This window comes from Lactuca sativa, chromosome 7, assembly GCF_002870075.4.
Source record: "Lactuca sativa cultivar Salinas chromosome 7, Lsat_Salinas_v11, whole genome shotgun sequence".
Lineage (NCBI taxonomy): Eukaryota > Viridiplantae > Streptophyta > Magnoliopsida > Asterales > Asteraceae > Lactuca > Lactuca sativa.
In genome coordinates, this window is record NC_056629.2 from 17,798,927 (window position 1) to 17,826,686 (window position 27,760).

The window sequence follows — 27,760 nt, forward strand, 5'->3', positions numbered from 1 at the left end:
TCAAAACCGTTTAATTTTGTATCTAAAAATATGTACACCTCATTTCCCTAACACATGAAAGCGAAACCACAAGCTCGTGTAGTTGTAAATGTATTTACTTTATCTTAAAAAACCATATAGTATAATTTAAGGACTACTTTTTTCCTTGTTTACTAAATAGTTTGAATAAAGGGGGTGTATAATGGCCAAATCCACATGGTGGAGGCCTAATTTGTAATGAGGTGGATCATATCTCTATTTTTAGATGTGTGATTTGTGCTACTTCATGTTAGGTGGATACCATGTTCTTCTATTTTGCCTTTTGTTCTTGTTTTCTTCAAAATCCAACCTTAGTTTAACAAACCAAACTTCAATTATCATACCTTTTAATCCTAAAACCATCATTTCAACTATTTGATTAGAATATTAAATAATCAATCATTTAATACATACAAATATGCAATTGTTATATAAAATGGATTGTAGGTAGTAGTGATCACCCACTTTGACGTCCCCGATTTTCAAGCATCTGTAGGATGAGAGTCACATTTGGTAAAGCTCAGGGCAGATCTTCACGGTTGCCCGGGTAACCTATAATACCCTTCATATATTTTGGCACCAGGGCCAGTCCAGACGTTAGGCAACTTGGGCGACCGTTCAGCACCTACGTCTCCAGGGGCAAAATTTCTAGGCTATGTAGTGTGTGTGTATCGATCTATATATATATATATATATATATATATATATATATATATATATATATATATATATATATATATATAACAAATCCCACTATTTCTAAAAGTAGATTGAATAAAATAATAATATTTTTTTAAGACGTCAAAATCATTAAGCTAATGTACAACTAATCACTAATAAAATAATATTAAAATTTAAACAAACTCCTATAAATCTTCTCTTCCAAGGTTTTGACCAGATCTTTTTTCATCCAAATAAATACTCAACACCCTATAATTTGGTCATTTCATGAATTTTCTTTATTTTTAATATGACATGTTTCCTAAAACAAACTAATGATTGAATTGAAAATAATCATTATCCATCGAAAAGAAATTAATTGTCGAAACAAACTATTTGTCGCCCGCCGCTTTGCGCGGGTAAACGGCTAGTGTATATATATATATATATATATATATATATATATATATATATATATATATATATATATATATATATATATATATATATTAGTTAAATTATTTTTAGAGACTAAAATTGGTTCAAACTAGCTCAAAAGATAAACAATTTGGTTTGTTTGTTATTGTTAATTGAACACGTTTATAGTGAAAAATAAATAATATTTTTTTGAATCTTTATTATATTTGTCTTTAAGGGGCCTTTTTTTTTCTTTTCACCTCGGGCCCCGCATACGTTTGGATCGGCCCTGTTTGGCACTAGGAATTTTTTTGAGAAAATTTTCAAATAGGTTGTGATACCCCTAAAATTATATATGTTATTTTTGATATTATTTCATGCGTTCACCACTGATAAAAATGCTAATTTGTACAATGTACGGTAGTTGTCTGAGCTCCTGGCCACCTTCGAATTGAAACAATGAATAAATTTGAATCCACGACCTCTCGGATGTTTATTCTTATATATATATATATCAACAAGAAATCATTTTAAACAAGAAATCATTTTAAACCTTAGAACCTAGGAACCATATTTTCTCAACTTTAGAGCAATTTTTTCATTATTAAAATAATAGAAATTCATAACTTTTATCTTCCATCCATTGATATAAAATTTGATAAAAAAAAAATTGATATGTTCAGATTCACATTATGAATTTGTTTAAATTCACATTGTGAATCTGTGCAGATTCACCCTGTGAAATCTGTGTAGATTCACACTATCAATATGTGCAGATTCACAGAGTGAATTTGTGTAGATTCATACAGTGAATTTATACAAAATTAATGATTTATAATGTAATCTGACCATATAAAAAAAGTAATATATATATATATATATATATATATATATATATATATCAAATGGAAAGAAAATAAAAAGTTATGAATTTCTGTATTTTTAGAATTTTTTTCAATAAATAATAAGATCTAAAACCTAAAAAAAATGGTTCCTTGGTTCTATGGTTAAAATAGTTTCTTGTTTGAGTTTATATATATATATATATATATATATATATATATATATATATATATATATATATATATATATATATATATATATATATATATATATATATATATATATCAATATTCAAGATTTGTGTGTATAATGAAAAAAAAAGTAAATAGTAAAATATAAAGTTATCAAGATGGGAATTATGATGAGATGAAGAGGAGGCCAAAGAGTGTCCGATAGGCCGGTGGATGTATGGCCCATATTTTGCTAACACTTTTAATTAATCACCGTTAATCTTTTTGAATCAACGGACAAGAGGATAAGTGACTTGACGTGTCAAAACTTTTTTCGTATAGTGGGACCCATAAGAGTATTATGATTGTGGGTTTCAGTATTAAGAGGCGCCCATTTTGTTAAAAGTTGCTGAGTCATTGGGCCCACTTGTCCGGGAATCCTTTTCAGACAGTACACCTCGTGAAATCAGGACCAACGTGCCCAACCTGATTGCCACCTCGGATTACACTCATAGTTATTTGTATATGTTTTAAGCACTGTATTTTTTTTTTTTATGAAAAATCTATTTTTAACCATTTTAATTATAAAACAATTCAAAAGATAATAAACAAAAGTGAAGCAATTTTTATTTGATTAATATATAAATAGATTATATTACTATAGACTAATTACTGTTGTTCCGTATGATTTACTTGCTTCAAGCCTTTAATATTTTTACGTCCTATATGATAAACTAACTTCAGTATCGTTAGAGCATTCACTAAAAGCTTATGAATAATTTTTTTTCAGTTAAACAAGATTGTTGAATTCAAATAAGTTAAATGAATAAGCTTTTTTTTATAAAGTTTTTATTTTTTGTATAAGAGTCGATTTATTTTTGTACATAACAATTTATGCTTTAAAATATTATATGGCATAATCATCTAAAACATAAATTGATATGTATAGAGGAAAATTGTTCTATATAAATCTCTTCTCATTTTTTTATAGTTATAATTATATATTTGTGTATACAATTGGATCAACTAGAAGCCATGTAAATATTGAAACTTTGCATGTAGGGGAATATGTTACTAGGTCGAATAGGTTGGTTTTTATTAAAATCAGTTGGGTTGAATAACCAGTAAAGTTAAGCAGCGTCATAAAATAAAGTTTGAATAAGCCTATAAGCATATGTTTTTGGTGTGCAGTTAGCCTTTCAGAACGAAAAAACGAAACAATCTTATTACTTAACATTTATTTTTAATAAATTATTTAAATAGATATGTAGATGTTGATGGAACTACATGTTATGACGAGGGGGAGGCCCCCCACCCCCAATGGATTGCAAACAACTTGTCATTTTTTGAAAAATACTAAATGTCACATCCAAAATTTAAAAAGAAAAACAAAGATAGATTATACTAATCTTAATTATCAGGTTTTTAAAAATTTAAACAAAAAATAAAAGATTCTTAAATTAGCTCAATTTTATAGATGACATTTAAAATATTGATGATATCATCGGAGAAATACGATACCATCTACAAATTAAGATGACATCTACGAACTCATATCATCCATTTGCGAACATGTTATATTTGCTCATTTCATGGATGTTGTCTGTGAACTCGCACATGTCATCTGCGGAATGTTAAATAAATATGATTTTTTGAAAATTACTTACTTTCCGCATACTACTTTATTTTTGAATTCACCTAACAATATTATTTTCCACATACAACCTTATTTGATTATTATACAAAGTGTTTTAATCTTAAGGGTCTCTTATAAAGTGTTAAACAAGCTCATTTGAAGTTGATGTTTGACATTGTAAAGAAAAATATTGTTGTGTTTGTTGTGGTCTTAACTCATTTCTTGGTGGTCCGAATGAACAATTACCATCTATGATGCCAGATTATATATTCGAAGAGATGTTGCAAGCCGCAGAAGACAATCGAAGATGTTCAGGAAAAAAGTCAGATAATAAATGTACGTGTTGATGTTCTCTTAGCAGAGGTAAAAGAAAAGTCACATTGTGTAATTATACTAAGAAAAACTTAATGAAACAAAAAAAATAGATTTGTGGTATCTATGTGAAGATTGAAAGAACGGAATCTCCTTTAGTAAATATAAATATAGATAAACATATTACATCAAAACAAGGAACCTGTCTTCTTTAGTAAACTAGGAGAAACACATCAAAAATTATTAAAACATAGACGTAAAGCAATAGAGCTCTCATTATCTGCTTTTTGGGTATTTGACATGTATGTGACATAAAAACAATTTAAGGATTTTGGTGAATGATAAATCTATATATTTTGCTATTGCTTTAAGAACATAAAGATTATCGACAACCTTGTAAACCATAAAAGTTTACACGAAAGCCTGCAATGGAAGATTATGATGGTAGTTGTTCTTGAAAACCCTATATAGTAAATATGCATGCTTTGATTGTTTGCACCTATTAAGGTGACACATTCTCTTTTACACTTCTCAATTCAAAAACCCTTTTTGGTTTCTTCAATCATGTTGTTCACTTTAGACCGGAAATGGTTTTCAAAGATACCAAAGTTTCTATTGATCAATAAAGCCTCATGTCCCATGCCAATATGTGGGGATCCAAAGTGATTCATGTGTTTGAAGATCTCAAGACATCAAATGCTAAGATTATTTTATATAATTTCTCTTCATATTTCTTTTAAAATAGAACCCACAAGACAAAATTACCATTATTTTATTTTATTTTTTTAAATAAGACCCATAAAATAAATTTTTATGTCTTCTAAAAGAGGACCCGCAAAACATAATAGCAAGGTGTAAGTCCCTTTCAAGGAACACCTTTGAAGGAGGTGGCATATTTATTGCATGCAAAGATGTTCCCGCTCAACTATTGCGAAATCAACCACTCTTCGTTGCAATATTATGTAAATTTTAAATCAACTAAAATCATAGTAAATACTACGTTATTAACAATTCATTGCTGCATTTTTTAAAATGAACCATAATTTATATCGATAATGATGTGGGCAAAATGTCACAATGGGTTCTTAATTTCTCACAAAAACAAAAAGGATTCAGATTAATTATCTCGATGTGAAGGGGTAGCGCGCATCTGATACTCGGCCACCTTTGTGGACTATGGTTGTGCAGAACTTAAAGTTGCAATAGACCGTTTCTTTCTGGACCAAAACAACGCACATAAAAAACCATTGTATCATAACGATGCCACGTACGACTCTTTGCAATTCCTTTAGAAATAAGTCAAATAACTAATAACGACTAACGACCCATTGAGTCATGATGTGGGTCCTATTTGTTTATTATTTAATATTACTTTATTATATTGTTTGGATTTATTATTGAATTAGTTTATCATATTTAATCTAGCGAAAATGACTTAAAAGCCCAACAAAGTTTTCAAACCATTCAAAAAATCCCAATCATGTTTTGTTTGTTCAAAAAAACCCAACGAACTTAACTTTTTGTCTAAAAAGTCCAACAAAGTTCCAAACCGTTCAAAAAATCCCAATTTTGTTTTATTTAAGTTCATTGGGTTTTTTTTGAACAGTCAAAACATGATTGGAGTTTTTTAAACGTTTTGGAAACTTTATTGGTCTAACAAGTCATTTTCCCGATACGGTCATAAGCCACGTCATCTATATTTCTTATTTGACTTTCAGGAAAATGTAACTTAATTTGGCTTCTCAGACAAAATATTAAGTTCGTTGGGTTTTTTTGGACAGACAAAGCATGATTGGGGTTTTTTGAACAGTTCAGAAACTTCGTTGGGTTTTTAAGTCATTTTCCCTTTAATCTATTATATTGTAAATATATTAATAGAATAAATTAAATACTTAATTTTTATTATTCTATTATATTTTAAATATGTTTTTATAACTAAATTAATTTACAATTAAAATTATAAATTATACGGTTATAATACGTATATTATACTTTGACTAGCATTTTTTAGAGCATATGGTATGAGCAAATTGAAGTGGTGTTATAACAAGAAGCAACAAGACGAGGGGGTGGTATTCATGGTGTTATAACACCATGTTAAAAAGAGAGAAATAATTTAACTGCCAATAAGTGGTGTTATAACAAGAAGCAACAAGAAGCACCACAACAAGATGTAACAAGGAGGGGGGGTTGTTTTTGATGTTATAATGCCGTTATGGGCTGCCAACTCAGCCACAACAAGAAGCAACACGACCCACATCGTATGCTCTTAGAACATGGCATCTTATTCGAGAAAGTAAATGTAACGCCTGTGTTTCTGGGTTTGTCATTAATGTTGATATAATAGTCTAGGTTAACCTTTGTAACCCGTTTTGAAATAATAGAAGTGTATTATTTGAGTATTATGTGTTTTGTGCTTAATTGCTTAATTATGTGATTTGATTAATTAAGAATAAAAATAAGCGTCAAAAATTTCAGTGTAAAATAAACTCGATATCTTTACATAAAGTTGTAATGGCCGAATATATATAAAACGCCCAAATCTGACTTCGTATGAGGAAGTTATGATTTTCTGAAGTTTCGACTTAGCAGTATGCAGCCCGAATACTCGATTTGAGATCGAGCGGTTTTTAGTCGAAACAATCTAAACAAGAATCGAAGATCTAGTTGTTAGTAGCGAAACGATGAAAAGTTAGTCGAGAACGGACGTCGGACGAAGAAGTTATGAATTTATAACGAAGTTTTCCTGTCCCGGCCTACTAAAAATAAATTCAAAATTAGCCGACGGAGTCTAAACGAAAGTTGTAGAGCGTAGTCTCACCTACGCGTGGATATAAAGAACGTCGAAAACGAAGTTCGTATGATGAAGATATGAATTTTTGAAGTTTATTAAATAATTAAAATATATAAATTTAATCTTTAATTCGGATGTATATCCGAAGGAGTCACCGATCCGATCCGAAGTACGCCCAGCATACCCCGATGCATGCACCGCCTCGGACTTAAATGCCTCGCATACGTAAGCAGTGACGTTTTTGTCACGTACGCCCCGCGTAGCTGAGTACGCCCAGCGTACGTGCGAGGCTCAGCCTTTATAAAAAGCATGCGAGGGCAGCCGAGATCTTTTGCTCCATTCCTTCTTTCTCTCGCATTTTCGCCTCGTTTTACGTGCTAAAAATACCCCGAAGCCCCGGTAATATTCCCGAGCCCCGAAGCAAGTTTCAAAGCCCCGAAGATCCCGAAAAGTGCAATTCCCGAGCCGAAGCTCTGCCCGCGAGAAACCCGGTTTTTGTGAAGATCTTCCAGATCTACCGAAGAATCCTGCTTCTGCAAGTCGTAGTGCTGTCCGATCATCTTCTGATCAAGTGAGTGTGTAGTTACTTTCTTCTAACGCATAATTATGAAGTATTTTATACGAAATACGTGTTATGTGTATAATTTTGTTGTTATGTGTGTAAATGTATATTCACTCTCTTCTATCTCATAGGTCTGATTTAATTTCTATGAAATACATGTTATGTAGGTGTGCTTCATCTGTTATGTGGAATATGTATTGAATGAAAATGCTATACAGGTTTTAAACTATGTATAAAAATATATATTTTTATCTACGAATATGTTGGGTAGAACATGGGTAGATAGTTGGTGTGTAATGAACAGATGAGAGGCCTCGATGTTGTTGTTGATCTAGTTATTCAGCGGAGTATAGATAACGACTGCAGACTCTTTCTAGACAGTCTTGTGGAACGTTAGCAGGTTCATAACCTGTAGGTGTTGTGAACGATGTGTTCACCGGTGTACTCTATCCCCCTCATGGTTGCCTTTAGGATATCTATTGTTGAGGAAACCCCTTAGCAGTAATGTCCGTCCCGATGAAAATCCTAGATTAGGTCCCTTGATATAGATGTTGTTTTAGGACGTAAAGTGAGGATAACGGGAATGGGTAATCGGGTTATTGTTGGTTGGTGAAATTAATATAATTTATTTATTGTGGGTTGAAAACCCTATATGCTCACCAGGCTCCCAAGCCTGACCCACTCAGTTTTATTGTATTACAGGAAGTGGCGCAAGGGCATAAGATGGATGAATCATCGAGTTGTTTTGTTTACAAGTCTGTATATGTATATATTTGTTGAATGACTTGTAATGTTATCGTTTATGCTTTATGGTCTGTATCGGAACATGACATCCCGAGTTTTGATTATATAATGAAAATGCATCTCTTGATGAAATGCTTTGATAAATATTATTTTATCATATTTTGTTTTGGGAACAAATTCCGCAACTCTTTTAAATCAAAAGAATTTACTCTGAAATTATTTTAAAAAGCATAAATAAAATCGGTCTTTTCTGACTGAGATTTGGGGATGTCACAGTAAAGACGTAATATTTAAGGTAGTGAAGTAATATACATCTTAGTTAATTATACTAGATAGCTTTTTTTAAACTAAAAAGTCATTTTTAGAAAATGACTTTTTAATTCATTTTTTTCTTCCAAAAGATAGTTTTAAATTGTGTTTGTATAAATTTTTGAGAGACAAAGGGAAAAAAGACAAAAGTTGTTAAAAATCACATATTCATGACTTGTTAACCCCCTTCTTTATCTTCTTTTCAAAAAAACTAATTTAAAAGATCATTTGAAGTTACCAAACAACTTTTTAAACTTTTGACTTTTTGAAAAAGCCAAAATTCTAAAAAGTCATTTAAAAATGAAAGCCAAACACCCTCCTAAGCTTCTATCCATTTTATTACTATTAGTAATATTCCTTGCATTGGTCTTTAATTCATCTTGAAAGGGTTTTTCTTTGGAAGCATCCTTTTCACCATTTATGGATGTAAACTCTCTACATCTAAGATCACATACTACACAATCAAGCAAAAGACACTAAATAAAAACATTGATCTTGATAGGAATTAACACGTTCCACCGATTAACAATGCCATTTATGGGAAGACGAGTGTCATCAATATGACAACAAACAAACTGTAATGCTCCAAAATTCAATGAAATTTAAAATTTTAAAAATCAACCATTAATTAACATTGTTTACAAAAAAAAAAAGTCATTATTTCAAAAGCATTATTTCAAATCAGCGTTTTCCCAAGACCCAATGAAATAAAACATGAAGTTGTGTATGATCACACCTTTGTCTTCCCACAATCCTCAGAAGTACCTGAAACGATAAACTAAAAACTGTAAGCCAAAACTTAGTGAGTTCCCTCAAAGTACTAACACACCACATAACAAACAACCATGCAAATATGAGCATTCAGTCTGACTAGACCGCCTCACGGAGCCTACAACATATTTGGACCGCTCTACGACCCTTCAACATGATTGGATCGCCTCGCAAGGCCTACAACCTATCCAGACCGCTCTACGGACCACCGACCTGACTCGACCACCTCGCAGGGCCTACAACCTATCCGGTCATCCCTGGGTGTCTTGACCTACTACACAAAGCAGGTCCACCTCAACCCAACACAACATGTCGGCATATGCAACAAATAAACATGAACACAAAGCCAAAAAATACAAATAATCATATAGATCTGTTGAACAACTACAAACTATCATAACACTATCTTGACCAGGATAAATAATCTAGTGGGCCGACATTGGTGCCTTCGACTGACGGGTACAGTGAGGAAAACTCACCTCTCAGTCTGAATGCAAGTTGAATAAATCTCGGTCCCAAAAAAATCGGCTCAACGATCACCTAACCAAAACCAAGGACCTAATCTCATTTAACAGCTCAAAATACCCAAAATACCCTTGGTCCAAACCGGTCAAAATTAGCAAAATCCACCGAGTTAACCCATTCGAGTCAACTCAGGGCTCATATGCGGGGCGTACTTCGGATGTATGCGGGGCATACTCATGGTCCGAGGCATCGGGGCTCAACCTACGTACGTGCAGCGTACCCTTTGGTATGCCCAACGTACACTTAATTTCCCTTCTTAACCACTTGAGAGCTTAATACTTCTACTTTTTTTTTTACGTCCAAATGCAGATCCAAGACGAAAATACAACTGAGAGTCATAAAGTTTCCAACATTATGACTTTGCATGCCCATTAAGTGCTTAATACCAACAAACTTAACTTCTTAACACCTAAAGTCCGTTATAGAGCATGCATGGGGGAAGAACTAAGCATCAATACCTAATTTTTATGACTCAAGACCCCTCATTTGGTCTGAAAGGACGACTTATTTAGTTAAGAGCATCCATACTCAAGAATAACCATAGTTGGGACAAAAATGCCCTAAATGAAGAAATAACTAGATCTATAAGAAAAGATGATCAAGCTATGAGCTTTTTACCTCCTGGAGGTTGCTAGCAAGTAGAGAATCCTAGATCCAAACTTCTTTCAAGCTTCAAAGTCCTTCAACCACCTTCTTCTTCTTATTCTTCAAGAACACCACCAAAACACACAAATGAGCTCAAAGTGCACTCTTCTCACTTAGGGTTATCTAGAGGGATGATTTTCAGGTGAATGTTGATGAGGGTGAAGGTCTTGGGGAAAATAAGATGTTTAGATAAGGTCTAAACCCTAAATTTTAGGGTTTGAATCCCTCGTACGTACGCCCTACGCACGCGATGTACGCCCAACGTACAAGGCCCTGTGCATGTACGCCTTGCGTACGAAGCGTACGCCCATCGTACTAAGCCTTCAACCAAAATTACCAAAATGCCACTATGTACCATTTTGCAATCCTCCTCATATACAGATGCCAAAATGCAATATTCTTCATATATATGGTTAAAATCGAAATTACCTCATAGTCAGGATGTTACAAAGACGCACCGAGAAAATCCAGATAGATCAAGATGCTACCCCAACAATCAGGTCTCGAATAAATATGAAGCATATATAACATCACCATCAAACTCCAAAATTTACAAGGATTATGCACCACTTTTAATTGCCCGATGCCAAGATAAAACCCAACTCTGTTAGGACCATAACTCCAAAATGAAACCCTAAAGATAACTAGAAAGCATAAACATATGAGAAAACTTAGATCTAAAAGAAGTAGACCTACGTCAAATATGAGACCGAAACCTCATCACAACACCATCACCCAACACTTAGTGCATAGCTAACATATGATAACACCATTGTCATGAAGTTGATTAATATAACCAACTATAGAGACCATACCTCGTAAGTCATAACCAAATAAACATCGAGAAACCCTGACCATAAAGACCTCTCATAAGCATAAACCTTAAGGAATTTTGCTCACTAAAGAATCGTCACTTCCATTCATACAACAAAGTAGGGTTGAAGCATCGAGACTCCTAACATCCAAACCACCATTCTGTTTTGAGTTCAACAACACCTCCCAATTCACTCAGATCAATTGTCTATCATTTAGACCCCCCCCCCCCCCCCCCCCACACACACACACACATACACATAAAAAAGAGAATCTAGTCGTGTAAGCCTCTAAGCTATGACAAAATCGTTTAGGCAATTTAAACATAGACATGTAATAAATACCTAAACTACCTAACACTAACTTTAGCAACATTAAACGACTCCTTAGTCCTTACTAACAACAACTTTACCTTCCAGGTAGAAAAACTTTTTTGAAATCTATCCATAACCACCATAACCTTTCTGTGTGTCATATTATCACCCACCAGAAGACCAATATACATAAAATGAAGGAAGATGCATTACATCCAGTAAAAAGAAGCCACAACCTGTAGAGAAACAAGATCAACACCAACACCCAAAAAGATTTGATTTTAGAATATTAACCCTCAAACCATACTCCATATAAAACACATAAAGATCTGAATCAAATTATGAATATTACACTCATCCCACTCACCCAACAAGGCATTATTAACATAAAATATAGGGTTAATGATAACATGAATTTCTGCATTTTTTTAGCATGCATTTTGTTTTAGTTTTAGCATTTTTAATATTGTTTTTACGTTAAATCGTTAGATTTATTGTTTTACTCGTTTAAGCTAACTTGATGCAAATTTATATGAGCGAGATGATATTTTGGAGCATCAATAAAAGTCATATCAAATTTCTTGCAACCACAATTGAAGTCTTATGCCCTTATACCAAAATCCGTGATCGATAAGAAAAACAAAACAATATAAATGATTTTTGGATATTTGGTAGCATTTTGCGTAGGGATGTCAAAAAGTCTCATGAGACCCCGTTCCCGTGGGGGCCCCGTCCCGTTTGGGCGAAATTTTTAAAAAAAATCGGGGGCGGGGGCAAGGTTAACCCCCGTTTTAACTCCGGGGGCGGGGGCGGGGATAGGCAATCCCGTCCCGAAACCCCATGGGGACCCCGTTAATAAATTACACATATATTAATTATAAAAATATAATAAACTATAACATGATTTTGAGCTTCCAAAATTCATCAAAAAAACATGTTTTTAATTTGTTAGTATAATGTTTTTTAAGATGACATATCTTTTTTTATTTTTAACATGTAAAATTCTACTTAAATAATTATTTGTTACCTAAAAATAGCTTCTTTTAGCGTAGATAACAACTTCTTTTAGCCAAAAAAAGACAGCCCAAAATCAATCGGGGGCGAAGATAGGAAGGCTGAACATTTCGGGGGCGGGGGCAGAGGATGCACTCCCTGTTCCGTTTGCCCCCGTTGACATCCCTAATTTTGCGTTCGTCTTCAAGTGATCATATGAACGGGAAAATGTTTTCCGAATGAGAACTTTATGGGTGTGTTTCCTATTTGTTGATCTTCGATTCGGCCGAAAATTAACGGATTTGGATAACGTTTGGTATGGTTTTGGCCTTGTGAACATCCGAAGATAAGGCGGTCAGCTTTAGCTTTGACAACCAATACATAAAGCCCATTTCACATGATATTCTGCAGTCTAAAAGATAATGCTATATACCAGCCCATTTCCTCAATTACAAGAAGCAAAAGAAAAGAAAATGTCATTATTCCCTCGTAAGAGAAAAAAAAAACATGGAGTCAAAGAGGAAAAATTACCTATTTTGAATATTACTAATATTATCATCATTTCATTACTATGTAGTCATTTATCGTTAATTGGTGTATTAATTTTTTGATTTGCGATGAAGTATTTAGAGCCACAAGAAGACGATTTCAATTTTTTTTTTATTATCTCCGTTTTGCAATTGATATTGATATAAGTTTCTATTATTATTATTATTATTATTATTATTATTATTATTATTAATTAGTTTTTATTTTCAGGATGAATCATTGGAACAATTGGTTGATTATGAGTATTTTTTTTGTAAGTTTTAATTGTATTTTATAACTACAATTTCTACTTGAATTTCTAAGTTGTACATGTATTTTTATCTTATGAGTTTAAATGTTTTAATTGTATTTTAACTACAATTTCTCTTTCTTATTGTATTAAACTTCTATTAAGTTTACTGATTAAGTAAACAAACTTATAGTCAATATAAATTTAATTAGTTACTGTTTTTTGTGTTTTAACTTTGGAAAATAAAAAATTAAGCATGAGAAAGTGGGTAATTTTCTTGGAAATAGTTTTGGAATATAGTCAAAAAGCCAACAAAAATTAGTCAAACATTCCACTAAAAAGGAAGTCAAAATAGCCTAAATAGACCGGAGTGTTTAGAGAGTGAAGTGTAAAAATAATAAGGGGGTGTTGTTATGGACACTCCATCCTACTCACTCCACGCTACTTTAATATGTTTTATGTTAGACATCATTACTCTCAACTAATCATTTTTAATAATTAAAGATTTTATTACATTGTAGTTCATACAACATAGACTTAAACGAGAAACCAATAGGGCAGTGTTCATACCAGACAGACATGAACTAGGATTCGATAGGCCAATGTTCATACAAGATTGACTTAAACGAGGAACCACCAGTGGGACATAATTCATTGTTGGATGAAATTCCATCTATATTTCATCCATACATCACACATATACAAAATGTATTGGGTGATGGAAATTATGGTTCCGTTTGTCTTGGATATGGTGAAGACCAGTGGCTTTACATTCGTCAACAATTGTTAGACGAGTTATTTTGTTCATATGACGACTATACAAGAGTTTTCGTTGGATGTGATGAAGTAGTTATTTCATTGTCTTTCTTTACGAAGAATGAGTCAGCACCAACAGAACATTGGATGCTTATGCCTGAGACAAGCATCTTGATAGCCAACAGGTTTGGTGTGATCGTTCAGTTTTTGACCACTGAAGGCCCCGTAACTTTTTTTCCTCTTTGGAGAGGTCCTAGAGAGTTTCAAAATCATCGGGTCCTTACATTTGCACTTGTGTATACCAATCATTATGTGATGGTACAATTGGAAGGAGAGTACCCAATGCCTCCCATTGTGGCATTGTGGATCCACAACAAAGCCCCGTCAACAACCCAATGACAAACTATGTATAAGTCACGGCTAGAATTTTATAAGCATCTGAAACCTACTGAAAGATCTTTTATGACTATAAATGATTAGTTGTTGCTTGTTTTTTTATCAAATTTTTGCTATGTAATATTTGAAATTTAAAAGAAAAAAAAGATCGGTGAGGAATTGTTTAGAATATTTTTTTTTTGAAATTTATATCGTTATTATCTTATTTATCTTATAAACGTATGAATAAATGGTCCAATTTTTTTAAAAAAATAGTTGTATTAACATATGTAAATCACAATAATGAGTTAAAGACTAAAACATGTTACTGTAAAAAAATACGACGTACATAGAAAAAGAAAAAGTCATATTTGTTATTATTTATTTATAAACTATTATTTAAATAATAATAAGATTAATTGAAATCGTTAATTGTAAGAAATAATTAATAATTGAAAAACAAAGTTAATAAAATTAATTGGTCTGTGATTGGAACCGTATCTCATTTACGTCAAAGTACGAACACATATTGCTTCGATTCCAATTTCAAACCATATATATATATATATATATATATATATATATATATATATATATATATATATATATATATATATATATATATATATATATATGATAATTCAATAACTTGATCAAGTTACCATGAATTTTAAAAGTTTGTGCCAATAATTGAAAAATAAATAAAGTTAATAAAATGATTATATAATAATAAGATAATAAATAGTAAAAGTTAGTAAAATATTAGGTAACATAATAACCTGTATAAATTAGAGTGTATTAGACTAGATTAAAGTGGAGTGTCCACATCAACACCTATATATATATATATATATATATATATATATATATATATATATATATATATATATATATATATATATATACAAGAAAAAGAAGAAAAGGGAAAAATTCGGAAAACAATGTACTTAATAATTTACTAATGGGAATGATTGGCTTAGGTATATTCGATTAGTGTTTAATAGGGTGATGTATAGAAAAAAAATATCTTAAAAAAATTACTTTTTTAGAAAACAATGTAATAAATAATTTATTAATGGGGATGATTAGCTTAGCTATATTAGGTTGGTGTTTAATAAAATGGCATGTAGAAAAAATCTCCATACACAAATTGATCACACTAGTTATCTTTAAACATCTGTTTTGGCATGGAACAATAGTGTTTAATTTGGATTTCTTAGGATGTGTTATCATGTTTATAATTCTTCAACAACTTTTTAAAGACATTTTATAAAACATGAACATTCCATTTAGAAAAAACAATAGTTTATAAAGGTAAATTAGTAATTTTATCCTACAATACAACAATATAAATAGCTAAATAAACATTATGTTCTTTATTTATTTATTTATTAAGATGCATATATTTAGAGCTACTAAATCATTCACACATATGAATGATTTAAATGTTGTCAAAAACCCTTTAATGTGATAAGTAATTTGGAGGGCGTTGATGAATAATGGTAGCTAATAAAATAAAATAATTTAAAGGAAAAATAATTTTTTTAGTTAATAATTATGTTCTAAATAACGTGTTATGGCGTCGAGGCGTGGTGTATACATCCCGAAAACAACCTAGGCGGCCGTGTAAAGCTTGAAGCCCAAATAACGTGGTAAGAACACAATTTTTAGTGTAACACATTTTTTTGGCCTCCTATAGAGCTGAGGTTCCGACATGCTTTGTGAATAGCCCAGAATCATCGCGAGTGAACCTTTGTGATCATAAAGGAGGATTTTTGTTCATCCTTAGATTTGATCTAAGGGTATAATATGCTTTTGTAATGTTCATTGACTTTTTTGAAAGATGACACTTTTGTAAATTTTTATATAATTGTTAATGGATGACTATATGTTACATTAATTGTATATTAAAATGTGAAAACACTAGGTTTTTGTTAACATATGACTTTTTATACAATTGGATGATTATATATATATATATATATATATATATATATATATATATATATATATATATATATATATATATATATATATATAAATGGATGATTGTATATTAAATTGTCATCTTGTTACGTCTTGAAAAATGTTAAGGCCTTGCCATGTCTTGTAAGAATTGATCGACAGATCATGACTTACGTTATTTACAACAATGTGTAATATAATTAATTATATATGTTAATTTTCTTAAAAGGACCGATTCGGTTTTTGAAATATTGATACCCAAACCTATTAAGAGGGTGTTTGGCAAAGCTTATAAAAGTGATTTTTTAACTTATTATCGTTATAAGTTAAAAATAGCGTTTGGATAATTTTTTTTTAAATAGCTTATAGTTGTTGGAAACCTTTAATAAATCACATTTTAATAAGTAACTTACTCCTTAATTATCAAAACTGCTTATTATTTCACCATTCAAAAAATTGACAAATATACCATTTCCTTAAACGTTACATCAGACTCAAATAACCATACGCCTACAACATATGTTGCTCTCGATTTGCCTCCTCAAGTCGTCCCATGTGAAGCACCATCGTTAGCCATCTCCTCCTCACTGGTCGGAGATCGTCACAGCCCACAGCAGCACCGACTACCTTCGACCCCATAGAGGTTCGTGTTTATGCATTCGTTTTTTCCCCTTGCTTTTTCCCCTTGCTGTCGATTTTTTTTTCTACTATAGATGTTCATTCCTTTCCCCTCGTCTTTTGCTATATGATAGAATCGGATCTCAAAAAATCGTGGCTTGTTTTCGCTAATGTCGATTTTTTATGTGATTTCATTTCCTTTTGTTCCCCAGCACATACAATGTTATCAATCTTTTGGCTTTTGATGTAAATGATAGAAGATGTATATCAATGGAGTTAACCGAAGCACTTTACAAATTTTTTTTATTGGAAACTTTCTGTTAGAATATGATGTATATTTAAGGATAGAATTTTTTTAGCTGGTTTTTATTTTTTGTGCTGCCATTGCTACTAATTTGAATTGGAACTCAAAAATATGATCTTAATCATGTGTTGCTCTCGATTATTTTGATTTGTGTATGTGTTTGTGTTTCAATTATCAAAGATTTGAAACTCAAAAAATCTTGATTTTTTTTTTGTGACGCTTTGTTTTTTATTTTTGTGCTTCAATTGATACTAATTGGAATCGGAACTCAAAAAAATGAGCTGAATTTTGTGTCGTTGTCGATTTTTTTTTATTTGTGTGTTTTGTGCTTCAATTATCGAGGAAGTCTTTTTCGGTAATTTTATACTTATAGCGTTTTGACATCAAATAAACTTTTTTGACTTTTTTAAAAATTTTATTTTGACACCGTTATAAGTTAATAAATTATAAATAATAAGTTATAAATCAAAAATTAACTTTTTAAATAAGTTTCGCCAAAATAAAAATATACTACGACTTTTCCATCTACACAACATTTATTTTACAAAATATACAATTTTACATTTTATCCCCTAAAAAAAAAACAAAAAAACTAAAACCCTTTCCGAGCAACGAATCAAACAAGCGGTACAATCGACTCTGTTCCCTCCACCCCCATCGGCGCCGTCGCATTTGTCCTCCGTCGCCGCCTCTTTCCCCCGGCGAATTTGTTCACCGTCGCGATTCTTCCCCTGAATACTAGCTTAATACCATGTGCATTACGCATGGCATCCATCTGATTTCACGAACAGCATTGACCATCACCACCATCGTTAACCTCCGGAACTGGCAAACCTAATTTTGGGTTTCGTTGTTGCTGCTTCTTCTCGTTTTAGCAGTTGCTTCTGGTTCTTCTTCTTCAAATCTAAACACCTGCAAGTAAGTATATCGATCACCCGATACTTGTTTGCTTCTTCTCATTCTTGCTACTGTTTCTTCCTCTTCTTCTTTCTTCTTATTCTACGGAAATTCCTGCATAAGTTTGTTGTTGTTGTAATAACTTGGATTAGTCATTGCACGCATTGAATTCTCTGAGGTCTAAAGTCACCTAATCAACCCGATTTTATTTTCATGTCAAAACTCGATTTTATTTTTACAGCCTTTCATAGACAAATTGTGCATTACATTCAGAGCTCTGTATAATTTGTCAAGCTGAACCCACTTGTAGACTCTTTAGCAGGCTTATCCACTTGTGTTTTGTTTGCCATATTACACCTTTGAAGCATGAAATCCACTTATAGCCAGTCACCTAACCTAACTCAATGCGAAACAAAAACCCATCAAGTTTCAATATTTTTATCATTCATATACTTGTAGAACTGTAGCGCTTTATCCCTATTAATACAAAACCGATGAGCTATGGGGTTTAAAAATTGGCCAAAGATGCATATGCGAGTTTTCTGTTTGTTTTGAGAGTCAAAAGTTAAAACCTTTTGCATCATTTTGGGAATTCACTTTTACTCAAATTTACCATTATTGATGTAAAACTTAGCAATCTTTACTTAACTGTTTTAATCGATTTTGACATTGATTCTCTTTCTTTTGTTCAGGGTTTTATATCAAGATTCAAGGACCAAGTTTCTACTTTTAGCTGCAAATCAGTAATGGCTTCAAGGTTTCAGGCAGTGGCACTTGTAGCTTCACCTACATACCCAAATGCAATTTCATGGTCAAATGAAAACTTAGTTGCAGTTGCCTCTGGACACTTAGTCACTATCTTGGTAAATTTCTTCATTAACATGACATTTTCATCATAATTTAACACCTTATAATCTTACTTTACAAATCTTTTATCATTTTTAGAATCCTGCTATGCCATCTGGACCTAAAGGTTTAATCACAATCCCCACCAGCAAACCTTTTTCATTTGGTGTTATAGAAAGAAAAGGTGCTTGTGATTTGTTCATTATGTTTTATTTATTAATTATTAACTATAATTATTACTTTGATCATAATCTTTTTAACTTTCACAGATTTGCTCTCTGGTTGTATGTTGCCTATTTGTTTGTCTCGTGACATTCGCCCTTGTGTAAGATCAATATCTTGGTCTCCACTTGGATTAGCTCCAAATTCTGGGTATGAATTTTGATCCATAATCACTACATAAAAGGTGACTTAATTTATTTATTTATTTTAAATAAAACTTTTACAAATTTTTACTTGTGGATAGGTGTTTGCTTGCTGTTTGCACAACTGAAGGTGTAGTCAAAGTTTACCACTCCCCATTTCGTGAATTTTCTTCAGAATGGGTAGAGGTATGCACTTATTACCTATAATAACTTATTATAAATTTATATTACTTTTAATAGTTTCATGTTTTTGTTTGTAGGTTCTTGATGTATCTGAAATGTTACATTCTTATTTTGAAAAAATCAGATATGGTGAGTCTGATTCTGATATTCCATTTTTAGAATACAATGATGATATGCCAATATCTAAACTATTAATCAGAATCAAAGACAAAAGACAAAATTTACTAGAATACCATAAACGCCCTTCCATAAGTGCACAACAGTATGCTTCTCGTAGTGCAATGCTTTCATCTCTTGTGGTTTCATGGTCTCCTATGTTCCATGGTGACACCTCATCAAAGGGATGCTCTATACTTGCCATTGGGGGTAAAAGTGGAAATATCTCATTTTGGAGAGTCCATGAACCACAATGCTACTCCATCACACAACGAAGCAAGCCACCTGGCGCTTTGCTGATTGGATTAATCCAAGCACATGATTCTTGGATTACTGCAATCAGTTGGTCAAAGTTTGACTCTCAGCTTCTTTTATCTACAGGATCTTCTGATGGGAGGTGAGTTGGCATTTTATTTTTATATTAAAAAAAAAAAATTCAAGATTTATTTATTTATTTTTTGAAATTTCAGTGTGAAAATTTGGCGGGGATATACTGATGACCTGGCGAAGTCAACTGAAGATGGTGATGCTGCATTTTCATTGTTGAAAGATGTTGGTATTTTTTTGAGCTATAATAATAATAGACTTTTATGAGCACCATTTAATATTTTATTTTTGAAATTAAGTAGGTTATAAAGGTTGGATTGGGCCCCACATCTGTACTTTCACTAATTGTTCCGGAAGCTTCTCCACAAAAGATACTCCTAGCTGTTGGGAAGGGTTCTGGATCTTTACAAGTATGGATTTATGACACTTTGATTCACAAATTTGATGGTATTGCTCCACTTTCTGGCCATGACCAAATTGTAAGCATTCTTTTTAACTCTTTTTTTTTTTTTTTAATATAATTATTACATTATGATTTTATTTTTTATTTTTTATTTTTCTTTTCAGGTTACGGGTTTGGCTTGGGCTTATGATGGACACTGCTTGTACAGTTGTAGCCAGGTACTTGATTGGATTATGAGTAAACTATATAAAATATGATATTTAATTGTTAAATTCTTTTTTATTTTCCTTATTTTTCACAGGATAATTCTTTGAATAGCTGGATCATAAAAGGAGATTCCCTCCATAGAGTCTCTTTACCTCCAAATATTCTTGGTGTTAAGACCTTCACAGATGTATGATTATTTATAGTACTTTTTTTTTGTCCCAAAATCATATAAAAAGAAACGAAATGGTTTTGAGTTGACTATTAGTCAAATATATTGACTAGACCTTAAATCTTTTGACAGGTTCCTAATGTGTCTGATGCATGTTTTGGCATAGCAGTATCCCCTGCTAATCTTGTGGTTGCTGTGGTATGATATTATGATTCATTCTCCTTAAAATGTGAATCTCAAAAAGAATATAAATTTGTAAAAATCAACACGAAAATTTTCTCAAAAAATTTCAGGTTCGAAGCTTTGATGTGAATCTGTTGAATCCAATGTATGAAGCAAGGTAAGTATATAATATATTCTTCATTCAAGTTTGCATTTTTGATATGAGGTATTTTATATATATATAAAAAAAAACAAAGTAGATCCATTATTATGATAATCTTGCAAAAAAAGAAATATTTTATATCCTACTCAGGTCACAGAAGGCTGCTGTTGAGTTCTTCTGGATTGGTGGACAAAACCTTGGAATTTTAAAAGATGAAGAATCTGATGATGAAAATTTCCCTGGTTTTCCCAATATGGATTTGGTCAACTTCGGTCAAAACATATTATGGTCTTTAAATCAATACGAAAATCTTCACAAGCCTTTGGTTTTATGGGACATGATAGCAGCATTATCAGCTTTCAAAGATTCACAACCCAACTATGTAGAACAAATACTAGTCAAATGGCTGATCTCAAATCTTAAATTTGAGTGGGGCCCACCTGAAATCATTTTGCCACGTGTCAATACACATCTCTCAAACTTAACCTCACGCCAGTTGCATCTGCTCAATGTTATGAACAGACATGTGCTTTTAAGAGAAACAGAGTTAGATAACAACAATGGTGAACAAGACTTGAAATTTTGGATAAAGATTCTTGAAATGAGTGAAAAAGAACTTCGAGAAAGACTTGTTGGTTGTAGCTTTTCAGCCACAGTTAAAGGGTATAATGGTAATTTACATCCGGTTGGATTGGCACAGATGAAATCATGGGTTGCTAATAATGAACGTGTAGTTAAAGATTATGTCAAGCTCCTTGCTTCTAAAGTTAAAAAGATTGAGAAAAGGTATAATACTAAAATGTCATAGATTTATATAAAGAAATAAATTTAAATTCTATTTTACAATTTCTTTTATTGCATTTTGTAGATATGTAGGAGAAGAGGAATGTAGCTACTGTTCATCATCAGTTCCATTTGAGGATACAGAAGTTGGATTTTGCAAAGTTGAGAATCATAAACTTGCAAGATGTGCAGTTTCCATGGTTGTGTGCCCTTTAACTCCATTATGGTTTTGTGTTTCGTGTAAAAGATGGGTATCAAATTTTGCCCCTGAGAGTCTTTTTAAGTTGACCAGATACCCTCCAACCGTTGACTTTGAGAAAAGGTGTTTGACTTTTCAAAATGGGGAAATATTGTTGAAGCCACTTTGTCCATTTTGTGGGGTATTGCTGCAAAGATTGCAGCCTGAGTTTCTTCTATCAACAACATCTGTATAGATCACTAAGGAATTACGATTTTAGGACATTATACTTTAGAAAATCTATCCAATTAGAACAATGAGTATTTTGTTTTGTATGTAGATGTAGATAATACTTCTATAATTGGTAGATTTTTAAATAAACAAATCAATTAAGGTAGGATTTTATATTAAAAAGAGTTAATCGCAAGAAATAGCAATCTATTTTTTTTTTGTTTGGTTTCAAAATCTAACAAATGAATTGAAATGTAATTTATGTAAAATGATTAATGTAGCTTTTATTGATTATATTTGTAATTTGTTGTTTGTTATATAAAAATGACAAAATTGCCATCTACTACTTTAAAAAAATTATGAAGCCATAGTTTTTAAACTCTTTTGATAAAAATCCATTGTGTTTGACATTTTCTTTTTCAAAGTTAAATCTTACTATTTCTTTTATGAAGACAACCATCATTATTAGTTAATGACCAAACTAATTAATTAGAATTTTATTGGAATAAATACCAAATAATTTGCAATGTTCAAGTGGAAACCATTAGTTAGAGATTTTGACTTTAATATAAAACAAAATTGATGATGGGTTAGTGCTCAAGTATGTTTTCATTTTTCAAACATATTTTCATACAAACAAATGTTAATCTTGTTATTGTTAAAAATATAACGATGTTTTCTATTTTTTTTTTTTATCAATTCAATTTCTCTAATAAAATAATATTTCCAGTTACTATCGTCACCATTTACATGTCTAACAATGTTCGAATCCGTAGTCTATTATTAAATAAGAAAAAAAAACATAACATTTACTATATATCTCTTCAATATATTATACCAACTCATAAAGAAAACGCCACCACAAGAATTCTAATAAAACATTAGCATTTTATATAACTAAAAAAATAAAGTTGAAATATAATGGTTAAACAATTGTTAAATGGTCGTCATAGAAAATTATTAAATGAAACTGAAATATAATAATTAAACTAACAACCACTAAAGTTAATATCACATATTAATTAACCAATCTACTATAATCTACTATAATAAATGAATGTTTTTTTGCTACATGTTTTTTTCTCCTTCATTTACACACATGTCATTTTCTAGATTTTTTTAAATTTTTTATTTTTCACTTGTCATTTTATTGTATTTTTCATTTTATTAAATTAAAATTCCACATTTAATTTAATTTAATTTGTAGGGTCGTTAACATTTAATTGCAAAATTGATATCATAAATCGTAAGGGCCAAAGTGCCATTATTTATAATTTGAGGGTTCGTTACGATGCTTCTAGATTGAAGCTAAAGACACCTCTCAGGTAAAACGAAAAGAAACAAAGCCCTAGAATCTATAGGAGAAAGCTTCCAGCGTGAAGAAGGTATTAAGAGGGTGTTCCAGCGCCCACACACACAACTACCGGCGAGCTTGGACCTTCGACCAACAGGTTCCGTTTGCTTTCGTTCATCCTTTTTTTGTTCTGCTATATCGAGTTTCGACCCCAACAGGGGTTTTTCTTCTCGATTCTTCTTTCTTCAGTTTGCCATACGATTCTGTTCTTCAACTGTATAAATCTGTTCTTTATTCCTGCATTCTATAAGTCTGTGAATTGGTGTTGTGGTTGTTTGGAATTGATACCGTGAATGTGATCTGTATCATTCTTTTTTTCCCTCTTTGTTGTTCTCATTTGTTATTCAATTAGAATGCAATTTCAGATTGAAATTCGTTTGTGATGAAAACGAAGCGCCAGGATTTGGAGAACACTACTGACAGTGAAGAACAACACTTGAAGAAGCAGAAATTAACCGAAGTATCTTCTCCATCGCCACCTCAACTTGGATTTGATAACGCTCTGCTTCCGCTTGCAACATACGAAGACGAGGATGACGAAGATGATGAGCGTGATGATAAGAAAGTTGAGGAAAACGGTCATAATAACCACGAGGAAGAGGAGGAAGACGACGAGGAAGAGGAGAATAATAATGGATTTGGTATAGGGAGGCGTAATAGGGCAATTGAAATCCGTAGAGACTGTCCCTACCTTGATACCGTTAATCGCCAGGTATTTACTTAATCTATTCCGCTTTCCGCTTGTCCCTTCTCATGGTAATTTGTGCTCCATTAGAGTTTTATGGAGGATTTGGGGTTCGTATTTGGTTTTGTGACTAGCCAATGTTTGGGAATAAGTTATCTGCGGCATTTAGGTTTATCAATAGAGTTATCTTCTTCATATGTGCAGCATTTTGCTTCTGTGGCATTTAGATTTATCAAATTGTAGGTCTATACAACTATACAAGGCAATGGTATGAATAATTCGATATGGTTAAATTATATATGCAGGGTAGACATCAGTATCATGACTCATGAGAGTACTTTAGTGGTAGATATGGTTAAAAATGTTTATGAATCAAAACTCTATTCATGTCATGTATTTGCATCAGAAATCAGAATGTTTATATATTGAAATGAACAGACAATCTGTCCTATTGATTATGTGTTAGAAGGCGACTAAGTCTCCTACAAAAACTGAAATTGATATCTTTTCATTGAGGTACACAAAAAGCACTATAGCTGGCTCAATTTTTGGATAAACTGTCAATAGTTTTTTCTCAATACAAGCGTTCAAGTTTCAGTAAAAACAATCTGACACAAAGGATGTTAATCAATTTAACACTTATCAACGATTAAGCTATTCAATTTGATGCAATTTGATAGACAAGACACACATGATGTGATTGTGATTGTGATAGTATAAGTATGTCATTAATCATCATCCACCTGGTTGTTATCTTGCAGGTTTTGGATTTTGACTTTGAAAAGTTCTGTTCAGTGTCTTTATCAAATTTAAATGTGTACGCATGTTTGGTATGTGGTAAATACTTCCAAGGAAGAGGGCAAAAGTCACATGCATATACTCATAGTCTTGAAGCAGGTCACCATGTCTACATTAATCTCAGAACAGAAAAAGTTTATTGTTTGCCTGATGGTTATGAAATCAATGACCCTTCACTTGATGATATTCGCCATGTCCTCAACCCCAGGTTCATTTTATATATTATTTTATTATTATTTCATTTCCATTTAATCAACATACTTATGAATTATGATCTTGAAATGATTATGGTGTCACAGGTTTAGCAGAGATCAGGTTTTGCAACTTGATAGAAACAGACAATGGTCAAGGGCGCTTGATGGATCTGATTATCTCCCTGGAATGGTAATTATTCTGAATAACCACCACTGTTATCTAGGGTAAATTGCAGTTCTGAACTTCTAATTTTATGTTGTGATTATTTATTTAGGTTGGGCTTAATAATATTAAAGAGACTGATTTTGTAAACGTGACAATTCAATCTTTAATGCGAGTGACACCCTTAAGAAACTTCTTCCTCATCCCTGAAAATTACATCAACAGTAGATCTGTTCTTGTTCATCGTTTTGGTGAGCTAACAAGGAAGATATGGCATGCAAGAAACTTCAAAGGACAGGTTTAAACACATCCACAGATTTATAACTTCCATTTATGTCCCATAAGTATAGCTTTTTCAATTTTGGTCCCAAAAAGGTTTTTCTTGCAAAATTTGGTCCCAAAAAGGTTTCTCTTTGAATACGGATCAAAAACATTGCAAGAACCTCAAATAAGGACCAGGTTTGCAAAGTAAGCTATACTCAGGGACCAAAAGTGTAATTTACTCTTTTTATTTATTAATACTTTTTTATTTATTTAGGTGAGTCCTCATGAATTTTTGCAAGCGGTTATGAAAGCGAGTAAAAAACGTTTCCGTATAGGGGCACAATCCGATCCGGTTGAATTCATGTCATGGCTTCTCAATACCCTTCACACAGACCTTAAAAGTCCAAAAACCAAAAAAAGCATTATTCATCAATGTTTTCAGGTAACAAACACTTGTTCTCAAAAATTCAAACTCCATCATTTATTTATTTATAATTCAAATAACAATATATATATTTTCCTAGGGTGAATTAGAAGTCGTGAAAGAAATCCATGTCAAAGATGAAAGCAATAATATGAATATCGTATCCGAGAAAAGTAGAATGCCATTTTTAATGCTGGGTCTCGATCTACCCCCACCTCCACTTTTCAAAGACGTGATGGAAAAAAACATTATTCCTCAGGTTCATGGTCTATTTAATTTAAATTGGTCGGTACATTTTGTTGACTTTTTTGAGTTATTAAAATTTTCAGGTTCCACTTTTTAATATACTGAAGAAATTCGATGGGGAATCTGTTACGGAAGTTGTGCGACCTCGTATAGCCAGGATGAAATATCGTGTGACGCGACTTCCACAGTATCTTATCCTACACATGCGGCGCTTTACAAAAAATAATTTCTTTGTGGAGAAAAACCCAACACTTGGTGAGATATATATATATATATATATATATATATATATATATATATATATATATATATATATATATATATATATATATATATATATATATATATATATATATATATATATATTTTAGTCATAATAGCAAATTTCAGTTTGGTTATTTATATCAATATCTATTGTACTACTGTCAGTTAATTTCCCTGTGAAGAATTTGGAGCTGAAGGATTATATACCTTTACCTGCTGTGAAAGAGGAAGAAAGTCAAAGACTGCGGTCAAAGTATGATTTAATTGCAAACATTGTTCATGATGGGAAACCGGGTGAAGGTGCTTATAGGGTGTTTGTACAACGCAAGTCCGAAGAGCTATGGTAGATTGACTTTTTATTTTATTTTATTTATGAGTTTCTTTTCTTTTTATTTTGATTTATTAATATTTATGTTTTTTTTGTTTTTTAAAGGTATGAGATGCAGGATCTTCATGTGGCGGAAACTCTTCCACAAATGGTGGCTCTTTCGGAGGCTTACATGCAGATATACGAACAGCAACAGCTGCCACATCAGCAAATGCAGTGATGCTTGGTACTTGGATTATTATTATTACTTAACTTGTTTTTTTGTTAGGTAAGACTAGAAGTATATGTGATGATTTTTGTAGCCTAAGATTTTGCATTCAACTATATGACTAAATTTACAAGATTTGTGTTTAAAACGTATAATACTAAATATCTACTTTATTCTAGTATTTTTTTTTTACCACAAGGCACGTGTCACATGAATGTAACAAACAACAAACACTTTTATTTTATTTCAACACCTAGGCTAGGATCCTCTTGTCCAATACTTTGAATTATTTTGTGAAAATATCATTGAGCAGAGGCAGCGGAGTTGGATTTGAAAAATGCACTAAAATGGAATTTAAAAATTTAAAATAGTGAAGTAGGATTGGAGATGAATCCATTTTACTTTTGTATTTTTTAAAATGTAGTTTCAACATTGCCCTT

The 27,760-nt window shown here is 31.9% G+C and overlaps 2 protein-coding genes across 3 annotated transcripts; both read left to right on the plus strand.

Moving 5' to 3' along the window:
• Positions 1–17,874: 17,874 nt before the first annotated feature.
• Positions 17,875–22,575, plus strand: LOC111890943 (uncharacterized). Its single transcript, XM_023887019.2, has 14 exons — positions 17,875–18,240; positions 18,912–19,082; positions 19,165–19,249; positions 19,335–19,437; positions 19,532–19,616; positions 19,691–20,166; positions 20,240–20,321; positions 20,399–20,575; positions 20,664–20,717; positions 20,801–20,893; positions 21,008–21,073; positions 21,169–21,215; positions 21,351–21,986; positions 22,069–22,575. Exons 2-14 carry the CDS (start codon positions 18,966–18,968, stop codon positions 22,415–22,417), a joined length of 2,370 nt encoding a protein of 789 aa, XP_023742787.1. The 5' UTR covers positions 17,875–18,240; positions 18,912–18,965; the 3' UTR covers positions 22,418–22,575.
• Positions 22,576–23,686: 1,111 nt separating this feature from the next.
• On the plus strand, positions 23,687–27,498 carry LOC111890930 (uncharacterized). Of its 2 annotated transcripts, none has more exons than XM_023887005.3 (10): positions 23,687–23,843; positions 24,099–24,458; positions 25,193–25,437; positions 25,529–25,613; positions 25,699–25,884; positions 26,125–26,292; positions 26,375–26,533; positions 26,604–26,775; positions 26,950–27,127; positions 27,218–27,498. In XM_023887005.3, exons 2-10 carry the CDS (start codon positions 24,129–24,131, stop codon positions 27,330–27,332), a joined length of 1,638 nt encoding a protein of 545 aa, XP_023742773.1. In that variant the 5' UTR covers positions 23,687–23,843; positions 24,099–24,128; the 3' UTR covers positions 27,333–27,498. The 2 variants fall into 2 exon arrangements, with proteins under 2 accessions (XP_023742773.1, XP_023742772.1); XM_023887004.3 differs by having other exon boundaries at positions 24,112–24,458.
• Positions 27,499–27,760: the final 262 nt, after the last annotated feature.

Bases quoted from the DNA above. Each gene is read 5' to 3' on its own strand.
- LOC111890930 (XM_023887005.3), top strand. From the start codon at position 24,129: ATGAAAACGAAGCGCCAGGATTTGGAGAACACTACTGACAGTGAAGAA. The intron at 25,885-26,124 runs GTTTAAACACAT...TTATTTATTTAG, and splicing joins CAAGAAACTTCAAAGGACAG to GTGAGTCCTCATGAATTTTT. The intron at 27,128-27,217 runs GTAGATTGACTT...TGTTTTTTAAAG, and splicing joins CGCAAGTCCGAAGAGCTATG to GTATGAGATGCAGGATCTTC.
- LOC111890943 (XM_023887019.2), top strand. From the start codon at position 18,966: ATGGCTTCAAGGTTTCAGGCAGTGGCACTTGTAGCTTCACCTACATAC. The intron at 19,617-19,690 runs GTATGCACTTAT...TTTTGTTTGTAG, and splicing joins TTTCTTCAGAATGGGTAGAG to GTTCTTGATGTATCTGAAAT. The intron at 21,216-21,350 runs GTAAGTATATAA...TATCCTACTCAG, and splicing joins AATCCAATGTATGAAGCAAG to GTCACAGAAGGCTGCTGTTG.